At 33.3% G+C, this 22,743-nt stretch overlaps 1 protein-coding gene across 1 annotated transcript in view; it reads right to left on the bottom strand.

Moving 5' to 3' along the window:
* Nucleotides 1-9,411: 9,411 nt before the first annotated feature.
* Nucleotides 9,412-22,743, bottom strand: part of LOC126886279 (inter-alpha-trypsin inhibitor heavy chain H4-like) — a 111,822-nt gene continuing 98,490 nt past the window's right edge. Inside the window, exons 15-16 of the mRNA XM_050653150.1 lie at nt 10,073-10,244; nt 9,412-9,556 (exon numbers count right to left, since the gene is read on the bottom strand). Coding sequence (XP_050509107.1) covers nt 9,511-9,556; nt 10,073-10,244 — 218 coding nt within the window. The 3' untranslated portion in view covers nt 9,412-9,510. The remainder of the gene's footprint in view (nt 9,557-10,072; nt 10,245-22,743) is intronic.

The following is a 22,743-nucleotide window of genomic DNA, read 5'->3' as shown; positions in this document are numbered from 1 at the left end:
TAACTAGGTGCATTTTTCCGTTGGAACTTTACCAGCTGCAGACGGGGGATGTGAATTGCATAGTGTAGAATTCCTTCCCTCTCGTCTTCACTGCAGCATCCATTTGACTTGCAAATTGTAGAAGTCATGGAGGTGTCACCAGGAAAGTGTACCAATAAGTTTTCAATTTAAAAATCTTTTAGTAATATTTTTAATATTTTCAATATTAATAATTTACTATTAGGATTGAAAACTACTTCGTCTTTCAATGCCAGATGGCGCTAGCCACCTACTATCATCACTTCAGTTGCAATGGGTGGGAAAACCTCTCGATACGAATCAGTTAAAATATGGAGAACAGTGCCTACGTTCCTTCCGATGAAGGCTCCAATAAGAGCCGAAAATCGCGGTTCAAGGGACTGGACTGCACTCCGTATTCTAATTGAAAAGTAAGATTGTTTTGCCTTCGCATTGCAACTGAATAAAAATGGTATACATTTTTATTTTATAGTCGTATTACTCCGTAGAGTAACTAGGTGCATTTTTCCGTTGGAACTTTACCAGCTGCAGACGGGGGATGTGAATTGCATAGTGTAGAATTCCTTCCCTCTCGTCTTCACTGCAGCATCCATTTGACTTGCAAATTGTAGAAGTCATGGAGGTGTCACCAGGAAAGTGTACCAATAAGTTTTCAATTTAAAAATCTTTTAGTAATATTTTTAATATTTTCAATATTAATAATTTACTATTAGGATTGAAAACTACTTCGTCTTTCAATGCCAGATGGCGCTAGCCACCTACTATCATCACTTCAGTTGCAATGGGTGGGAAAACCTCTCGATACGAATCAGTTAAAATATGGAGAACAGTGCCTACGTTCCTTCCGATGAAGGCTCCAATAAGAGCCGAAAATCGCGGTTCAAGGGACTGGACTGCACTCCGTATTCTAATTGAAAAGTAAGATTGTTTTGCCTTCGCATTGCAACTGAATAAAAAAAAAATGGTATACATTTTTATTTTACCGTGAACAATTTAGGTAAAATATTTCACCCTAATTTCACCTTTGACGGCAATCCATAAATGTTATAGAGTTCTACAACAAATCGTTTTTTATATAAAAGCAGACTAAGGAATAGCGCAGGAAACACAAAAAATCGTTGATTTAACTTAATTAACCTATGAAATGCCAATAGTGTCAAAATTTCATAACAGTGGAGTAAACTTGCCTGACGTTGGAGTAAGCAACCATAACGGAATGGTAAATTTGAATTACTCCTCCTGGTTTAAAAACAGAGTATAGTTCTAGAAAGTCCAACATTTCTCTATGAATTTCCATCACGCAGCGGCGGCTCGTGGCCTAAAAAAGTGGTGAAGATGAGGAAAGTCTGCCGGACCCAAAAGAAATTTCGGTATACTTATACCTATGACGCGCCCAAATCTCATTAAAAATTCTTTAAAAAATGTTTAGAGTTTAGGGCCCTAACAACTTGAAAACTTTTTTATGGCACTTATATTAGAGATGAGGATGAAGAGATACTTAAACAAAAAAGCAGTATGTATTAGATAGATTAATAAAACTGACTTAATTAATTTTTATAAATCAAGTCGAGTCTTTGATCGTTTATGGAAGCAAATATATCAATGATATCTTCGTAGAAAGGATGCTTGTGCATAAGTTTTTATAATAGTTCTCTATGAGTGCGATAACAGTCAAACTAAAAGTTTTTAGCCTTTTTAAGCATGAAAAACTTCTCTTTCTACAGATATTCGATGGTATTCGATGGAATTGTCAGAATTAAACAAAAAAAATTATAGGCTTCTGTAACAATCTTTAATTGGTTGTAATTTTATAAGCATTTCTTGCAAATTACCATTTTTTAAATTTCCGTCAGCATAAAAAAGGCAGAGCTCTCTTTTAAGTCTTTGAATTTTAGTAAATATTTGCCAAAAACTCAAAATAAATTTTGAAAAGCGTCGGAAGGAATGATCAAACTGTATGACCCAAACTTTGTTGTATCTGCTAAGCTTATTCATCATCACAATTCACAAAGAATTTTAATTCATCACAATCCTGAAAATGTACATCCATTTCCATTAAAATATATATTTATATTAAATAAAAAAATTGCATTTGTGCATTTGTGCTCATACCATCATCACACCTATAGATCTTTTTCAAAGTATTAATAATAGTCATTGTGCTTGCCTTGTCAAAAACAGAATTAAAAATTATTCGCTTCTTTTATCAAGTATTAATTGACGAGTCCTTTTTATCTAGTTTAAACAAAAATGAATATCTAGGGACGTTTTTTTTAAGAACGTCATATAAAATATCTGTTATAATACGAAAAATGTCGATAAAAACTGCTAAAAATGTAAACTCAAAATCATTTAAATCTCATAAAAAGCCTTTAGCCAGCTGAACTGATTTGCGGTCTTCCATATTCCGAAAAAAAACAAAAACGAATACTGCCCATCATAGCACGCATCCAACTAAAATTTTACTAGGTGAATACGGCGGAGTTATTTTTAAATTCATCTGCACTTGCTAATTTGGGTACTACCAGTGCCGATATGATGACGTCACGTTGCCATGACAACCGTTGACGCTTGTGCAGCCGGGAACCGAAATTTCATCTACGTCTTCATCTAACTCTGCTCGAGTCATAGAAGTCAAATGACACAGGTCAGTATCTGACCGTCAAGGACCTACAATTTTAATTTTTGGATTACATATTGAAATTCTTTTTGAATTTTTGGATTACATATTAAAATTCATTTTTAATTTTTGGATTAATTAAAAAAATAGGTTTATAATTAATTTCAGTATTTAGATATATTAATGCTACTTATATTTTTTTATTTTTTTTGTCTCAATTTGATTATATTTTTTGGTGAAGATCACCTTCACCTACTTCACCTGGCCGGCCGCCGCTGCCATCACGTGCTTTTGAAAAGAAGCTACTTTAATTTTTTTTATTTCAATCACCTATCATCATCATGATGTCTCTCTTGTACTCTCTTCTCAGTTTGCTTACCAGTGCTTGAACATCTTTAAAATATCTTCATTGCTTCATCCTTATATTATGTATTGGTGTGTGCATAAAATTTTACTCTTAGTATATACATCATATTTTGTCTATTTGATATGCACAGCTTAATAGTGATTTTTATGTTTCTCTGTTTTATATAAAAACCACTACTCTTTCTGTATTTGCTTGTTAATTTAGATTTCCAGACATTCCATGCATATTGATATCATTTATAATATTAGTTTCATCTGCTTCATTCCATTTAGTTTCACTTAGTAAGTAGTAGTAGGAAGCTGATGTAGTGCTGTTCATTTCGGTTGCAATCTGGTCTATTGTACCTTCATCATATTTTTCATCATCTCAGTTCAGAGTTTAATAGCATTGTGTTAACCTGTTTATTTTTATTATTGGCGGTATGGAATACCGCCTGTTATATCGCTGATATAACTTAATTAACCTATGAAATGCCAATAGTATCAAAATTTCATAAATGTCATTACTCTCAAAATTTTATAAAAGTGGAGTAAACTTGCCTGAGCTTGTAGTAAACAACCCTTAGGCCCGGTAAATTTGAATTACTCCTCCTTGTTTACAAACAGAGTAGAGTTATAGAAAGTCCAACCTTTCTCCATGAATTCCCATTATGTGCCTGTGAAAAGGAACTGTTTTAAATTTTTAAATTCAATCACCCATCATCATGATCACGATGTCTCTCTTGTGTACTCTCTGCTCAGTTTGCTTACCGCTGCTTGGACCTCTTTAAAAATATCTTCATTGCTTCATCCTTATATTATGTGTTGGTGTGTGCATAAAATCCTACTCTTAGTATACATCATATTTGTTTGTTTGATATGCACAGCTTACTAGTGATTTTTATGTTTCTCTGTTTTATACAGAGTGTTTGGTAAAGAGTGGGCCATATCTTAACCTTAGATTACTGAGGTTAAAATAGGTCGATTTAATCAAACTTACCTTAGTACAAAAGTTGATAATAACCGAAATACAGTGTGACAAAATTAAACTTTATTTTATTTATTTTTAAATATTTCCTGACAGGCATAGGACAACAACACGAAATTTGGTAAGTGATGCTGGTACTGTACACCCTACTAAATTATGTTAAACAAACGTTTCTGGCTACTACCAGAGGCATACGACGGGGGAACGTGAATGGTTGACCCTACCCAAATTCTAGGCCACTGGCGAAATTGCTATTTTAGTGCAATTTTTCTCCAATACTTTCTATGTAAAAAACATACTCTTCATTTGTAACGACAAAGCCATTAGTTTAAGAGATATTTGAAGCTAAGCACGAAGGAACATAATACATTAATCAAAATAAGTGTGCCTTTTTATTTTTAACTTCATATATCTCGAAAACTAATGACTTTATCGTTACGAATGAGAGTATATTATTTGCATAGAAGGTAGGAGAATCTAAAAACTATGCTAAAATAGCAGTTACATCAGTGGCGTAGAATTTGGGAAGGGTTAACCATTCACTTTTCCTTGTCGTACGCCTCTGGTAGTAGCCAGAAACGATTATTTAACATAATTTAGTAGGTTGTACAGTGCCTACACTTTCTGCCAAGTATTACACGGATATGTCAAATTATTTTAAAGTATTCTTTTTTTTTTAAATAATTTATTGTTTATTTAAAACTTTAAGAACTATGTGTGCCCGGTACTATAAAACTATTTGACATATCCTTATGGTACTTGGCAGAAAGTGTAGGTACTGTACACCCTACTAAATTATGTTAAATAATCGTTTGTGGTTAATACCAGAGGCGTACGACAGGGGAAAGTGAATGGTTGACACTTCCCAAATTCTACGCCACTTATGAAACTGCTATTTTAGCATAATTTTTGGATTCTTCATTACTGTCTATGCAAATAATATACTCTTCATTCGTAACCATAAAGTCATTAGTTTTCGAGATATTTGCAGGCCCGTTTTTAGGGTCTTTGGCGCTATGGGCACCATTTTGACAAGCGCCCCCCCCCCTCCCAACCACCAAATATACGCCAACACAACCCGGCCACTAGCGCCATATTTCGAAATAGATTTCCGCTTTTTCTTGTACTTTTTTTCTTATTTGCCAGTTTTGGTTCGGGGGGGATCTAACCCCTATTCTCTTTACAAATAGAGAATATTCCATTATCCACCACCTATGGACCCGCCGTGTCCCGGACTGGCAACCGGCAACCGTAAAACAAAACAAAACCGTTATTGACGCTTAAACAATAACAGATTAGCATAATAATCAATAGGTTTTGTTACTACGGTATCACGGACCACCCTCCCACCCTTATTATTATAATTGTAATTATTATTCTACTATATACACTGTACTCTGCCTTTATAACATTACATCTTGATATACTAGTTCAATATTAATAATAACATCACACTTTCATGTTATATTATCTTTGTTGTAAGTTCATCAGTTCATCGGTTTCTATTTACATTGGTTTCTTCCGCATTTTCAAGTTTGAAAATGTGGAAATCAGTTTATCACAGTCAAGTTTCAAGGTTATGTCACTTTGAGTGCACAGTAACATCAAGCTGTTTAGCTTTTCATCTGCAATTGTACTTCTATTTTCTGACTTGATTTTCTTCAAGGCCGAAAAACTCCTCTCTGCCGAACAGTTTGTAACTGGCAGAGTCAAATACACCCTAATGGCTACTTCCAAATTCGGAAATGTGCTTGTTAAACTATTTTCTTTGATGTATGAGTAGCAGTCTCTTATTCTCTTCAGTTTCTCAGCCTTCATGTACATTTGAAAGTGATGACACTCTTGTACGAAGTCATTTTCGCAAATGTCATTGGAGTAGTACTGAGCAACCTTTTTAGCTTGTTCCACTAGATCTTCATACTTCTTCTCGTGAAGTTGACTGAATATTTCAAATCTTTTACTTAGATTTTCGTAACTATTTTTCCGGCTACTGAGCTGCACTACTAGATGGTCGAAAATGGGTTTGAAAACTCCAGTTCTATATCTTGTTCTAGGATCCATTTTCTCAAACTGTTCATCCCTTTGTTCATCAAAAAACATGGTACGTTTTCTTGCTCTGTCATAAGAAGGGGTACTTAAATTAGCCATTTTCAAAGCTTCAGCTTCAAAGTCATCAAATTTTTCACTTTTCTCGTTTAAGAACAACGATAAAGACTCAAGCTCTTTTGTAGCACCAAGTAGGTCTAATTCTTCTGTTTGCAACGTTTTGCTAACTTTGTCCACTCTTTGCAAGATATCATTCCAAATTACAATTAAAAGAACTGTTTGGAAATTCTCCAAGGTTTTAACAAACCCTTCTGCTGTCAGCCGTGTGTCTGGTGTTTGTGTTTTATCCTTAATCAAATCTTCAAGGGCAGCTTTGATTTCTTTATGGCTGGTAACCAAAGCAAGTAGTGCGTCGGACCTGGCTGACCACCTAGTGTCACTCATGGATTTTAACATCAGAATTTTCTTTTCTTTTTGTGGTTTTCCATCATTGCTCTTCCCTATTAATGCTTTTAGGACATTCCATCTATGCGTAGATGCTGAAAAAAAATTGAAGAGGTTTTGAACAAAGTTGAAAAAGATTACAACCTCCACACAAGCCTTTTCGGCCGCATAGCTGCCTACAAGATTAAGGGAATGTGCGACGCACGGAACATAATCTGCAAGGTGGTTTATTCGTTTAATCCTTGACTGTAATCCACTGTAAGGGCCCGACATGTTTGATGCATTGTCATAACTTTGGCCACGACAATTTCGAATGTCCAGTTTCAGATCTTGAAGAGACAAAAGGATTGCCTCTTCAAGACCTTCAGACTTGTGCGATATACGTGGCAAGAGTTTTACAAGCCGCTCTGTGGCACAAGCATCTTTTAGGGACACATACCGTAAAACTACCGCCAGCTGGTCACTATGTGACGCATCAGGTGTCGAATCAACAACCAGGGCAAAATATCGTGCTTGATTAATCTCATCAATTATTGTACGAAGCACCTCGTTGCTCATGACGGTAATAAATTCATTGCATACGTCTGATGACAAGTATGATACATTTCCTTTACCCTTATTGCCGTATTTAGTGAAATGTTGTGCTAAGAATGGATCAAACTCACTAATTAGCTCAAGGCATCCTAAATAAAGGCCATTGGAAGTTGAACCTAATTCTTGATTGTCACCTCGAAACGGAAGTCCTCTAGATGCCAAAAATTTTACAACTGTCACTATTCTAGTTAGAACGTCTCTCCAATACTTCACCTCTTGTTGATGCTGTGAAGAGACCAAGGACTCTACGGAAAGAGACTTTTTTCTTGAAATTAATTTAAGGACATTAATCCTGTGGTCATTTGATTGTTCGTGTGACTTGGCTAAAGTTAATGAATGTTTCCAGTCACAGAAACCTTCACAAAAAGAAGTTCTTTTATTTTCTGGTTGAAAGAGAAGACATGGAATGCAAAATACACAACCAGTGGATTTTGAATACAAAAGCCAATCTCTTCTAAAACGTTCTCCGTTCGGGATTTCGCCTGAAAACAAATTTACTGAAAGCTTACGGTTTTTTTAACATCATTTTTATAGTACCGTTCTGACTTTGAAAAATCTGCTTGCAAATCTTGCTTGACATTTGAATTGATTATTTGAAGAACTTGTTCATCGTTTTTTGTGTCCCAAGTGGCCGGATCATCTAGTGTAAAATCAAAACTATTTCTAGAATATGGGTTTAGTGGTTCTACGGTAACCTGCTTAGGCCTACTAGGCGAATGATGTGTACGAGATGTGGTGGATGGTAAGGATAGTTCAGAAGCTGAACAAAAATTCTGATCATTTGAAGCTGGATTTATGTTATCTGAACATGATGAGGCAGAAGCTTCATTTTGAGGCAAGCTTTTTTGAGTGTCAACATTTTTGTCATTAGAATTATGTTGACTCGTATGAACATCAGATACAACGTTAAAGAAATTACTTATTCTAGGAACCTTTTTTAGGAAGATCGCCTCTTGCGCTATTCTCTGATTTGCACGTTTACGGAATTCAGCGCCACTAGGTTTCTTTTTCTCACTCATAGTAGCCTACTACACTCACTAGTCACCAATCACATCAAAAAAGAAGCAGCGAAGCGCTCGACTGAAAGAACTGATGCACGATGCACGTAAACAAACAGCGCAACCGTGGAAAGACCACGCCACAATAGACTGTCCAGTGTCTAATACCTGACTGTGGAGTCAAGAGACAAAAGGGATGTTGTGGTGAGGATGGTGGGGGGAGGCGGGCGGGCTAAAAATAGACACATGTAGAGCGGCGCGCTTCCGATTTGTTCCGTCGTCTAGGACCGGCGCGGGCGCGGCGTTGAGGTCGGGTTGTGGTGGTGTATTTTACGCTGATACCCTCCCAATGATTAAATCGCTATTCGTAGTTTTTGTTTACAATTTGCCGCGATCTCCAGAAAATATTTGTTTATTTTAAACTATTATTAAAATTTTTATTTTTTTTATTATTTTTTTTCTTGCGCCCTCTTGGCGCCCCCAGGCTCGTGCGCCCCTGGGCACGTGCCCAGCGTGCCCATTTATAGAATCGGGCCTGGATATTTGAAATTAAAAATGAAAAGGCAAACTTATTTTGATTAATGTATTATGACCCTTCGTTTTTAGCTTCAAATATTCCAAAACTAATGGCTTTATCGTTGTGAATGAAGAGTATGTTTTTTACATAGAAAGTATTGGAGAAGCAAAAAATTGTACTAAAATAGCAATTCCGCCAGTGACGTAGAATTTGGGAAGGGTCAGCCATTCATATTCCCCCGTCTTACGCCTCTGGTAGTAGCCAGAAACGTTTAACATAATTTAGTAGATTGTACAGTACCAGCACCACTTACCAAATTTTGTGTTGTTGTCCCATGCCTGTCAGGAAATATTCAAAAATAAATATAATAAAAGTTGAACTTTGACACCCTGTATTTAGGTTATTATCAATTTTTGTACTAAGGTAAGTGAGCTTAAATCGATCTATTTTAACCTCAGGAATCTAAGGTTAAGCTATGGCCCATTCTTTACCAAACACCCTGTACAAAGGCCATTACTCTTTCTGTATTTGCTGGTTTATTTAGATTTCCATACATTCCATGCATTTTGATATCATTGTTAATATTAGTTTCATATGCTCCATTTCTTTTGGTTTCACTTAGTAGTAGTAGGAAGCTGATATAGTGTGGTTTATTTCGGTTCCAATCTGGTCTGGTGTACATCGCACTTTTCATCATCACAGTTTAGAGTTTAGTATTGTGTTAATGTGTTTATTTCTTACGTTTTACCAGTTTCACCACATGCTGCTTTCCCACAATTCTAGTATTTAAATTGTCTATTTGTGCTGTACAGTACAGTAAAAGGTATTAAAACACAGAAAATCTAAAAAAAAAATCATTTAATTGTTTAAAAAATTTCATTGGACTTACAAAAATATAACTTTAACAACCTCTAGCTCTAATTACCAAATAACAAAAATCTTAAGCAGCAACTTCAGCTTTCTTTGGGCAACAGACACCAGCATATCTGAAAAAATATGTGTACGTTAACGTAAGTTACAATTTATAATTTTTGAACTACATATTTACATTTGGACATTACTTCTTAACAAATCATGTTTAATAACATAACATAGGTACATACATATTTATCTTAAAAAATATGTGTACGTTAACGTAAGTTACAATTTTATAATTTTTGAACTATTAAGGTACATATTAGGTACATATTAACACAACATAATTTTTAGTTCCTAAATTTTTTCCTTGTTAAATCCCATATAAACATAATATTTATAATTTTTATTTTTCACAGAATATAGCTGACTTAACATGTTTCACTAAAACATTGACTTCCCTATAATAATGATAGTTCTTGGTCAAACGTTTAAAATTGTTATTCTTGCTAGGAAGATGATAAGCGAAAAGTCGACTATATTCTTTGAGAATTTTTAACCCTTTTAATTCGTTTTGTGAGATAAACCATACGCTTACCACAAACCATACATATTACAAAACACTAAAAAATGCTAAGACAACTTACTCGTTTTGCAGGGCACATGAGAACGTCTTGTATACTTCGAAATCAGTCAGTTGTGGGTATACTTGAGGACAATCTTTAATGAGAGAGCAAACACCTTCTTTGCCTTCGGGTGTTTTAGGGCAAGCTTCACTGGGAGTAATGTTTAATGAATCTTCACCAAGTTTTAATTCACCTATGAATAAAAAATATATAAAATATTAAACCAACAGTGATATACACGTTTTATTGTAGTTTTTGGTTTATATGAAAAGCTATCCGTAATTTATATGTATTGTGTGTTGTTGCTACACCATCTGCTTAGCCTTCTATCGTCCATTTTTGAACATAGGTTTCTCATAGTTCCTTCTATCCTTTTATTGGTCTCTTAGACGAGCGGCACACCCCTAATTTGAGGCTTAGAAATCGAAAAAGCGACCATGATAGGTGAATGGCAAATTTTGGCCATTCTTTGTGTTTTCGAGGTCGCTGAATCCGACTATGAGGTTTATTTTCATCTAGAATTGGTGGAACATATTCAAAAATCAAATTTTAAACAAAAATACGAATAATCAATTTTGATAATTTTTCAAATTTAACTCGCTGTATTTTTTGTCACTGTAAATATTTCCTTTTGAAAATTTTACTGCATCATCTTTGAAGTATTTAGATAGAAATGAGATTTGTCTGAAATGTATAAAAAATTAAAAGAGGAGTTGTTACTTTTTAAACATTTTGTCGTCAGATTTCGTTAGTTTCATGTTTACTTAAAAAAGTTAAGTGACAAACTTTTTAGTTTATAATTTTAACCAACACAAGATTAAAATATAAGTCATCAAGAAGTTTTCTGGAAAACTGTAAGTCAAAATATGCAGTAGGAAATAAGTTATGTAACTTTATAGACGACGGGCATAAAGTAAAAGGTGCAGATTTCTGAAATGCAAAGTTTAATCGCACAAGTTGAGTCGAAAAATTTGAAATTTAGCGTTTTAATCAAAATTATGTTAAAATATAGAGTAAAAAATAAAAATGTGATTTCATTTTTTTTTATTTTTAGGGTAAAATTGCGATTTTGACAACGTTTACCCACTGAAAATTCAAAATAAACCTCATTTTCGTTTTCAGCGCCATCTGAAACATACAGTATGGTCAAAATTATCCATTCACCACACCGTGGTCCGTATTTCTAGAAATAAGCGTTTTTTAGGGGATTGCCACTCGTCTATAAAGTCACGTAACTTTTTCCTACTGCATATTTTGACTTGATTCATGATAATTTTTCAGAAAACTTCTTCATGACTTAATTTTAATGTGTTGGTTAAAATTATAAAGTAAAAAGTAAATATGAAATTAACGAAATCTGACAACTACATGTTTAAAAATTAACAGTTCCTCTTTTAATTCGTATAAACATCTCGGACGAATCTCATTGTTATCTAAATACTTCAAGGATGATACAGTAAAATCTTCAAAAGGAAATATTTACAGCGACCAAAGATACAGCGAGTTAAAGTTGAAAAACCATCTAAATTGATTTTTCGCATTTTTGCATAAAATTTGATTCTTGAACATGTTCCATCAATTCTAGATAAAAATAAATTTTACATCCGGATTTAGCAACCTCGAAAACATAGAAAATGACCAAAATTTGTCATTCACCGTAAAGTTGATTTTCGTGGTCGGTATAACGTCGTTTTAGGCGTTGTTGCCGCTCACCTATCTATCACGAGCGAATATATTTCCGATTTGTTGCGTATAATTTTTTGTCTTCCTTTTGGTCGTTTACCTTTGTAAGGTCTCCAATATTGTATTGTAGCGTTCCAACGTTGCTCTATTTGTCTAGTAGTGTGGCCGATGAAGCTCCATTTGAGTTTGGTAATTTTTGTTATTGATGTTCCTCACTCGTTCCAGTACCATGACAAAGGTACTACACACACCCAAACTGATATGGAATCACTATGTATTTCAAATTAATATTTATTTCTTTTGAAAAAACTTGTTATTGTTTGCGAAGAATAGAGGTTTTTATTAAAAATAAACAAATATATGAGACAATATACACAGCCCGGTACGGTATAGGTTATTTGCTTGAGTTGCAAATTGAACGAATATAAATAAACTCACTTTTGCGTCCAAAAACGAAAACATGCCCCATGTGGGGTTATATAACTTACAACGAGGAAAGATTATCGGTCTTGTGGAGAAAGTAATGTTCTCGAAGGGACAGCTGTAGAGCTAGGCGTAATACAGGGCGTTCTGTCCAAAACCTATGCTAGGTAACAGGAACTTGGAAAGCTCAAAAATAAAGCAAGGGAAAGTCACTAAAAGTAATAACGGCTCTCCACGATCGTTTAATTGTCCAATCAGTTGGAAGACACCCAACCATTTCTCACCTACAGCTCCAAAGGCAGCTTTTGGAAGCTACAGGTGTAACTGTTTCAGTTGAAACGATAAAAAGAAGAGTTCGTACCAAGAAGTATACAGCATGTGACAGTTATTAAATTGGTGTCTTCACCACCAAAACTGGAACAATGGGAATTGACAAAATGTGCTATTTCCAAAAATATCAGGATTTGTGTAAAATCAGATGACCCACGAAATCATGTACTTAGAGGTCAAGGAAGACAAGCAAGAACGAAAACTGTCAGATCTGTTCACAAATATACAAGGGGAAGTGTAATGTTCTGGAGAGGAATTGTGATCCGTAATAAAACTCCTATAATTTTCATCCAATCAACTTTAACTGCTCACAGGTATGTTCTTTAACTGCTCTTAAACGATGGAGCAACCTACCACAACAAAATGTTGATAATTTGATTAGGATAGAATAGAAATATGCTTTATTGTCACTGAAAATACAAATTTTATGGACAAAGCTTAATTAAAGTCAGAAAAAAATAAATAAATAATATCTAACAATAACAATAACAAATACAATTTTCTGAAATTTGATAAATCGTCAATATAAAAAAAATATACATAAATACAAAATATAAGTTAATAAAGTAAAGAAAAAAAAAACAAAATCGATATATTGCGACAATTTATAGAAATTGCAAAGTGAATATACAACAAAGTATACTATTTATAGACATAGGAACTAATAAGTTTAAGCTGCTGCATGTGACACCCAAATATAGATAAGTTTGGTTACTTGTACATTACACTGTAATTTCTTAGTTAGTCATTAAGAAACTCTTCTACTGAATAATATGGTCTTTTAGATAGATGAGCTTTTGTCATTTTACGGAACTTGGGGAAAGATGTTGCAGATTTGAGTTGTAAAGGAAGATGGTTGTATAGTTTTTTTACGGAATATAATATAGATTTCTTTACTAACTCAGAGGACGGGATCGGTAAATAGACATCAAAATTTGAATTTCTGGTGGAGTAGTCATGACGAGGCCTTGCTGGAAAGACATGCATGTGTTTACGAATTAAGCAAACAGTTTCTAAAATATATAAAGATGTAAGGGTTAAAATGCCGTGATCTTTGAAGTAACTTCTGCAATGTGTTGTTCTTCTGAGGCCAAACACATACCTTATCGCTCTTTTTTGTAATTTAAAAATAACATCTAATTGGGCAGCTGTACTAGAACCCCAAAAAGGAAGACCATATCGAAGATGAGACTCGAACAAAGAAAAATATGTTAGTTTAGAAGATGCTAAATTGAGTTCTTTCGAAACAGATCTTATAGCGTAGCAGGCTGAGGCGAGTTTCTTACTTAACACATCGATATGAAGGGACCATTTGATGTTGCTGTCTAAAAAAATACCAAGAAATTTTACAGAATCAACGGTAGAGATCTGGCTGTTATTAACAAGCAGGGGTTGAAGAGCACTTTTATAGGATAATGCTACTGTCTTATCCACGTTAAAAGAGAGTAAATTAGAGTCAGACCAGGTTTTTATCGTAAGCAAATCAGCAGTTATAGTTGCATGAAGAGATGCAATAGTTGAGTTGCTCCAAGTGATACTGGTATCATCAGCAAAAAGAAAAATTTTTCCATCGATTTTTAAGTTAGTGATGTCATTTATAAAGATAAGGAACAGTAGAGGACCCAATACTGAACCTTGTGGTACTCCACATACAATGTTTTTGAGACTAGAGTCAGTATCATTTGCTCTAACTAGTTGTTTCCTATTATTCAAGTAAGATTGGAACCAATTCAAAGAAATACCTCGAATCCCATAGAAATTTAGTTTTTTAATCAAAATGTCGTGATTTACACAATCAAAAGCTTTGGCATAGTCACAGAAAACAGTGGCAGTATAAAGATTATTGTTTAGTGCTTGGTAAACCTCATGAAACACAGAAAACAAGGCATCAGTGGTACATTTATTAGTTAAAAAGCCGAACTGATTTTGGGATAAGATGTTGTTATCAATGAGAAAGGACATAAGATGGGTTTTTATGAGTCTCTCAATAATTTTTGAAAGTACCGGTAGTAAGGCAATAGGTCTATAGTTGCAAGCATTAGATTTTTCACCACCCTTATGAAGGGGAATAATAATGGCTATCTTTAGGCACTCTGGGAATTTGCCTCTTTCAAAGGAATCATTAATTAGTGAGACGAGGTTTTCCAACACATTTTCTGTGAGATTTGAGAAGATTTTTATGGATAGTCCATCAGTACTACAGGATGATTTGCTTTTGATACTATTGATAGTTTGGATCAGTTCAGATATATCGATTGGTCTTAAAAAGAATGAATTCGAGAACACTCCTGAATTGGGGAGATAGGAAATGGGATCTTTTTGTGGCAAAATAGTAGAAGTTATATTTTTACTCACATTAACGAAATATTCGTTTAGATTTTCCGGGCCTGGAAGGGCAAATGTTTGAACTGCGTGAGTTCTATTTCGAAGATCGTTTATTATGGACCAAGTTTCTTTTGCAACACTTTTAGAGCTTTCCATACGATTTTGATAGTAGGCTTTTTTAGCTGATTTGATGAGTTTTAGATAGGTTACCCTCTACTTGGTGATATATTGAGTGACAGAGACGTTGGTAGCAAATTTCTTGATATACAATAGTGAGCGCATATTTTTGGCTGATATGCGAATACCTTTTGTAGCCCAGGGTTTGTGATGTTTTGGCTTAAATGAAATTAAAGGAAATGCCTTATTGAAGATAGGGACAAGCTTTTCTATAAAATCGTTGAAATTATAGTCCACGTCCGCAGAAGGAAAATGCCACTCAGAAGTTAAGCATAAATTTTGAAATTTATGAAAATTCCGAGCGGAAAAAATCCTACCTAAACGTCGGGTTTTCGAGGAGGGTTTGCTGAAGATGTTAAACTTCGTAAATACTGCTTCATGATCTGATAATCCCGCATTAATAATTGTAGAGCAGACATCAAGGGGTGAGAAATCTGAGACAATATAGTCAATTATGGTAGATGAAGTTTTTGTAATCCTTGTAGGAGAATTAACGTGCATTGAGAGACCATATGATTCAAATATGTTGACCAAGGACATTTGGGTAGCACAAGCAGCATCATAATTAATGTTGAAGTCCCCGCATAGAATTTTTCTGCTTCTATGAGGCAAGTCATCTAACAAATTTAGCAGGTTCTGAAAAAATAGTTCCACAGGGGAGTCAGGTGATCTATAGATGCAAATAATGTAAAGATTAAGATTTTTATTATAAACTAGGGAAAACTCAAAGAAGGCTTCATTTAACATAAAGTCATATTTTGTAATCAGAGAAAAATCATTATTTCTAGAAAGAATCAGGGTGCCTCCATGAGCTGAACTTGGACGATCATACCTAGCAATTGTGGTATATTTTTCTACAAAAAAAGGCTCGTTGACTTCAAGCCAGTGCTCTGTAACCGCAACTATCGGGGGAAATCCTAATTCTTCCAGAAACAAAAATAATTCGTCAGTTTTATTTCTTATAGAACGAATATTAATCAGAACCATACTAAAGTTGTCATCACTAAAATTATTTTATTATTATAATATTATATAATATTATAATATTAGGAGCGTGCCCACGCACACTGAAGCTTGCATAAGGACTAGAGGTGATAACACTGACTACCACAGAATACAAAAAAAAGTAAATAAAAACAATTTAAATATTATTCGTTTTGCATTGAAATTTTGTATGCTATTGACTTTAAAACAGGTACTTTCAATTTGTTTGTTAAATACTTTATTGTTTTATTTCATTGTTATGTATTTGTTATAGTCCGTGCTTTAACGGTTAAATATTGCAAAACCTCTAAATTTTAAAGAACCGCTTGGATTGACATGAAATTTGGCATACACATAGCTAACAAGTCAAAGAAAAAAAGTGATATTGTGTCGATATGTGCTTATGCCCTGGGGGTGGTTTTCACCCCCTCTTGGGGGTGAAAAAATATTCGTCCAAAGAAAGTCAGGAAATAAATAAACTGGCTAATTTTAAGTAACTTTTGTTCTATAGAGTTTTTTCACTAAGTCAATATTTTTCGAGTTATTTGGCAGTGAATATGTTCATTTTTTCAAGAAAATAACCACGCCTTTAGACAGTTTTTCGCAAATAACTCAAATAGTAGGTATTTTGTCGAAAAAACATTCCTAGCAAAAATATAGCCTGTAAAAAATTTAAAAAAATGGTGTACATATCACGTCTCTACACCTAGTAGAAGCAGAGTTATAGCTAATGAAAAATAGGTTCATATTCGTCAAATTCCAAATGGAATACTTTAACGTGAAGTAACCAAAAATAAAGCACATTTCGGGGAAAACTCATTTCAACTTATTTAAAGTGTTTAAAAAAATCTTCATTTTTGTTTTAAAAAAAAAATTCTAGCATCAAAATTAAACAAGTTACGCTCAAAATAAAGTTAGTCACTTTTGGTTTTGGTAAATAAATCGAGAAAATCACCCCCTAATTAGTATCTTAAATGAACTTAATCGTTACGACTTCACAAGTTTCTTGACTCGTGTATATATTGTTTATATGATCTGTAAGTTTCATCGGTTCAAAGTCCTTATTATTGCAAGGGCTGTAGTTAAAAGGGGTTGAACGAGTCACTGATCACGAATGTATGCAAATTTAGAAACAGCAAATCTCAATTAATTTTTGTCTAACAGAAAAGCACAAAAATACATGATATTTAGAAAAGCAAATCTGACTTTTTTGTTTTTCGAGATTTTTGGTATCTCTAACAATTTTTAAGTTATTTTGAAAAAAAACATATTGTTCAAAATTTAAATTTTAAAAAATTTTACTTTCAAACCAAATTATTTCAAAAATAAGCACTTTAAATCGATGAAACTTACAGATCATATAAATACAACATAAGTAAAATAATTTGTGGAGCGGTAACGATTAGTTTCATTTAAGTTGCTAATTAGGGGGTGGTCTTCCCGATTTTTTTTTGCAAAAACAAAAGGGACCAACTTTATTTTGAGCGTAACTTACTTAAATTTAATGCTAGAAACTTTCTGCAAAAACAGAAATAAAGCTTTTTTTAAACACTTTAAAAAAAGTTAAAATGGGTTTTTCTCAAAAAGTGCTTAATGTTTTGGATAGTTCACATCGAAATATTCTATTTGAAATTTGGTAAATATGAATCTATTTTTCATTGGCTATAACTCTGGTTCTACGAGAACCAGAGACCTAACGTGTACACCATTTTTTTTACTTTTTATATGCTATATTTTTGCTAAGAACGTTTTTTCGACAAAATACTTAATTTTTGAGTTATTTGCGAAAATCTTCTAAAAATGTGGTTATTTTGTTGAAAAATGAACATATTCACTCGCAAATAACTCGAAAAGTGTTGACTTGGCGAAAAAGCTCTATAGAACCAAAGTTACTTAAAATTAGTCAGTATACCCATTTCCGGACTTATTTTGGACATATTTTTTTTACCCCCAAGAGGGGGTGAAAGTCACCCCCAGGGCAAAAGCACACATCGGCACAATATCACTTTTTTTCTTTGACATGTAAGCTATACGTATGCCAAATTTCATGTCAATCCAAGCGGTTCTTTAAAATTTAGAGCAAAAACCGTGAAAGAATGGACTATTATTAAATTGCTTTAAAATAAATATTGTTTGACTTCGTGTGTTCGTTTTTTTAATTCGCACGAAATAGTAAGAAATATCAGATAATTCCATATAAGTTTGGGTCTATGCATATGATGGGCATAATATGGTACCTTACACACATGTCCACAAGCTTCAGAAATCTTTTATGCATACTTTTGTTTGTTTATAAATACCTGAGCATGCTAATAAGCAATAATTTTGAAATCGTATAGCATGATTAGTGCAGCCGATATGTGAAAGAATTGTGCATTTCATGATAGAATTATATAATTTGGACCAAATATACTACACATATAAAGGTTCAAATTTAGATACGAGGCCATCTCAGATTTGGCCTTTTACAAAAATGGCGGGCATTCAAAATGGCGACTATACATATGTGACTAATAGCACGATAACTTTTGAACGAGACGTCAGATTTCAACCAAATTTTGTATATAGGGTGAGGCAGATAACTGGCCTCTTAGAAATATCTCGAGAACTAAAGGCAACAGAATCATGAAAATTGGAATAAAGGGGTTTTGAAGGATGATCTATTAAATGAAAATATTTTCATCTCTTTCCAACTTCCGGTTATACCGGAAGTTGCTTATAACTTTGTTTTTTTAAATGGGACACCCTGTATATTTTTACATTTTTGGATTCTCTTCGAAGTCTTCTTTCTTAAAATATGAGGTTTTGTAATATTATACAGGGTATTTTAAAAGATAATTACGTTTTTTTATTAATTTCGTAGCAACATTTACACCCTGTAGAATTGTAGTAGTTTGACATCTAAAACTCTACTTACGTTCAAATGATTTTTAATATACTCTAATATTGTTAAGAATCATTAGTATAGCTAAATTTTTAATTTTAGTATACAGGGTTGGTCGAAACTGGGAATGAGTATTTTCTGAGTTTTCTTAAATGGAACACCCTGTATTTTTATATTGTAGTGAAATGATATTTTTTAGTACTTTTTTATTTCTTAAGCATTCCCTATACCTAACTGCTTTAATTTGTGAGTTATTGGTGATTCAAGCTAAACATTAATTGCAACAAAAAATACGTAAAATTTTATTACGTTGGTCGTGAAAATACTCAATCCCAAATAATTTTTCAAAAATAAGTACAGATTAATCCAGACTGGAACTTAAAATTACCAATAATGGTTTAGCTATCAAAATACCTACGCAGTTAAGATTGTTGGTGCGATTAACAATTAAGCACAAATTAAAGCAGTTAGGTATAGGGAATGCTTAAGAAATAAAAAAGTATCATAAAATATCACTTCATTACAATACGAAAATACAGGGTGTTCCATTTAAGAAAACTCAGAAAATACTCATTCTGAGTTTCGACCACCCCTGTATACTAAAATTAAAAATTTAGCTATACTAATGATTCTTAACAATAGTAGAGTATATTAAAAATCATTTGAACGTAAGTAGAGTTTTAGATGTCAAACTACTACAATTCTAGAGGGTGTTAATTTTGCTACGAAATTAATAAAAAAACGTAATTATCTTTTAAAATACCCTGTATAATATTACAAAACCTGATATTTTAAGAAAGAAGACATCGAAGAGAATCCAAAAATGTAAAAATATACAGGGTGTCCCATTTAAAAAAAAACGAAGTTATAACGAAGTTAACGGTATAACCGGAAGTTGCAAAGAGATGCAAATATTTTCATTTAATAGATCATCCTTCAAAACCCCTCTATTCCAATTTTCATGATTCTGTTGCCTTTAGTTCTCGAGATATTTCTAATAGGCCCTTTATTTGCCTCACCCTGTATAGGTTCTCTTTTTAACGTGTACGATGGAGGTCTAGAACCGGAAAAATCGGTTTACCAGAAGTTGCGTTTTTCCTGGTTTTTATGTAAAAATATATTGTTTTTTTTTTCAATTCTTTCACCCTGTATGTATTAATTTTTCAAAAAGGTAATACCGCCATTAAAAAGAGTGTAAAAATATTTTTTAGGAAATATTTTGAACTTTTTAATTATGTTAATTACCATTTAATAAATATATAACGTATCTTCACATGTACCTATGTGCGGCAGATTCGTGCAAATAATATAGGAATTATTGTGTATTTAATGGTAGGAGCATATAATTTGGACCACATATACTACACATATAAAGGTTCAAATTTAGATATGCGACTATCTCAGTTTTTGTTCCTTTTATAAAAATGGCGGCCATTCAAAATGGCGACTATACATATGTGACTAATAGCACGATAACTTTTGAACGAGACGTCAGATTTCAACCAAATTTGGTATACAGGTTCTTTTTTTGACAGGTACGATCGAGGTCTTGAACCGGAAGAATCGGTTTACCAGAAGTTATGTTTTTACTGTTTTTTTATATAAAAATATAATGTTCCTTTTTCAATTCTTTCACCCTGTATATATAAATTTTTCAAAAAGGTAATACCGCCATTGAAAATAGTGTAAAAATATTTTTTGGAAATATTTTAAACTTTTTAGTTATATTAATTACCACTTAATTAATGCATAACGTATATTCACATGTACCTATGGGCGGCAGATTCATTTTGAATGCCCGCCAATTTTGTAAAAGACAAAATCTGAGATGGCCTCATATCTAAATTTGAATTTTTGTATGTTTAGTGTGTGTGGTCCAAATTATATGCTTCCACCATTAAATGCACAATAATTCTTATATTATTATTGCACGAATCTGCCACACCTAGGTACCTACATGTGAAGATAGGTTATGCATTTATTAAATGCTAATTAATACAGGGTGTTTCATTAATAATTGTCCATATAGTAACTGAAGAAACCTTAGCACAAAATACGAAGATTTAACCTAAAACACTTAAATAAAATCTGGTTCCTTAATGAGTTACAGGGTGTTTTATCTAAAAATTTAAAAACTATTTTTGCTCAGAATTTTAAAACCATTCGACGTATACTTTTTATACTTGGCATAAAGTGCGCCTACTATACACCCTACTAAATTATGATAAACGAACGTTTATAGCTACTACCAGAGGCGTACGACAGGGGATAGTGTGTGGTTGACCCTTCTCAAATTCTACGCCACTGGAGGAATTACTATTTTAGTGACATTTTTAGATTCTACAATACTTTCTACGTAAATAATATACTCCTCATTGGTAATGATAGGTCATTAGTTTTCGAGATATTTGAAGTTAAATATGAAACGGCACCGTTATTTTGATTAATTTATGATATTTTATGATTCATATTATTGAAATTTAAAAATTATTTGTACCTAATACTTTAAAACTGTTTTTCGTATCCTTATCATACTTGGCGGAAAGTGTAGGTACTGTACATTCTACTAAATTAAGATAAATAAACGTTTCTAGCTACTACCAGAGGCGTACGACAGGGGGTAGTGACTGGATAACCCTTCCCAAATTCTAAGCCACTGACGAAATTGCTATTTTTGTGTAGTTTTTGATTTTCTAATACTCTTATGTAAATAATGTACTCGTCATTCGTAACGATAAAATCATTAGTTTTCGAGATATTTGAAATTAAAAATGAAGCGACACAATACATTAATCAAAATATCCGTGTCGTTTCATTTTTAACTTCAAAAATCTTGAAAACTAATGACTTTATCGTTACGAATGAAGAGTATATTATTTTTATAGAAAGTATTGGAGAATTCAAAAATTGAACTAAAATAGCAATTCCACCAGAGGCGTAGAATTTGGAAAGGGTCAACCATTCACTTTCCCCTGTCGTACGCCTCTGGTAACAGCCAGATACGTGTGTTTAACATAGTTTAGTATTTTGTACAGTACCTATACTTCCTACACAGTATGAAAAGGATATGTCGAATAGTTTTAAAATGCTGAGCGAAAATAATTTTTAAATTTTTAGATAAAACACCCTGTAACTCAGTAAGGAACCCCATTTTATTTAAGTATTTTAGGTTAAATCTTCGTATTTTGTGCTAAGGTTTCTCCAGTTAGTATATGGACAATTATTAATGAAACACCCTGTATAATTAAAGAGTTCAAATTATTTCCTAAAAAATATTTTTACGCTTTTTTCAACGCCGGTATTGCCTTTTTGAAGAAATAATATGTACAGGGTGAAAGAATTGGAAAAATAAACAACATATTTTGACAAAAAATCAGGAAAAACACTGTAACGTTGAGTGATACTCATCGTCACTTTATAATATGCATTTCAAAATATTTATTGGGAAAAGCAACTCCCAATAAGTATGCAACCAAATATACTTCAGCGTGTAGTAGGTATTGCCTAGATTTTAATAAGTATTTGGACAAAGTTGGTGACTTTTAGGGGAATTCGTAATCTAGAAGTTGGTCCGTGTGTCGATACGGCTTCCGGCTGACGTGTTTGTCATTGCTTCGGGGAGAGCAGGCCAGCACTTAATTTTCAACTCTTGTACAGAAGACATCTGATCTCCCGATCTCCGGTGGCCATTGCCAGAATTTACCTTTTAGTTGGGAGAAAAAGGAAATTAAGTCACCATTTTTGTTTTTGTTGGATATGGAATAAGCAATCAGTTTGGGGTTTCTTTTGGTGTGGATTGGGATTTTATGTTTTTTTGGAATCAACATTGATTTTTACCGGTACTAGTAAGTACCTCCTCATCGGACCATCCGTATTGTGGTTGAGT

The sequence above is a fragment of the Diabrotica virgifera genome, chromosome 6 (genome assembly GCF_917563875.1).
Source record: "Diabrotica virgifera virgifera chromosome 6, PGI_DIABVI_V3a".
NCBI lineage: Eukaryota > Metazoa > Arthropoda > Insecta > Coleoptera > Chrysomelidae > Diabrotica > Diabrotica virgifera.
The sequence above is the reverse complement of the archived record's forward strand: the minus strand, read 5'-3'. Positions and strand labels throughout refer to the sequence as shown.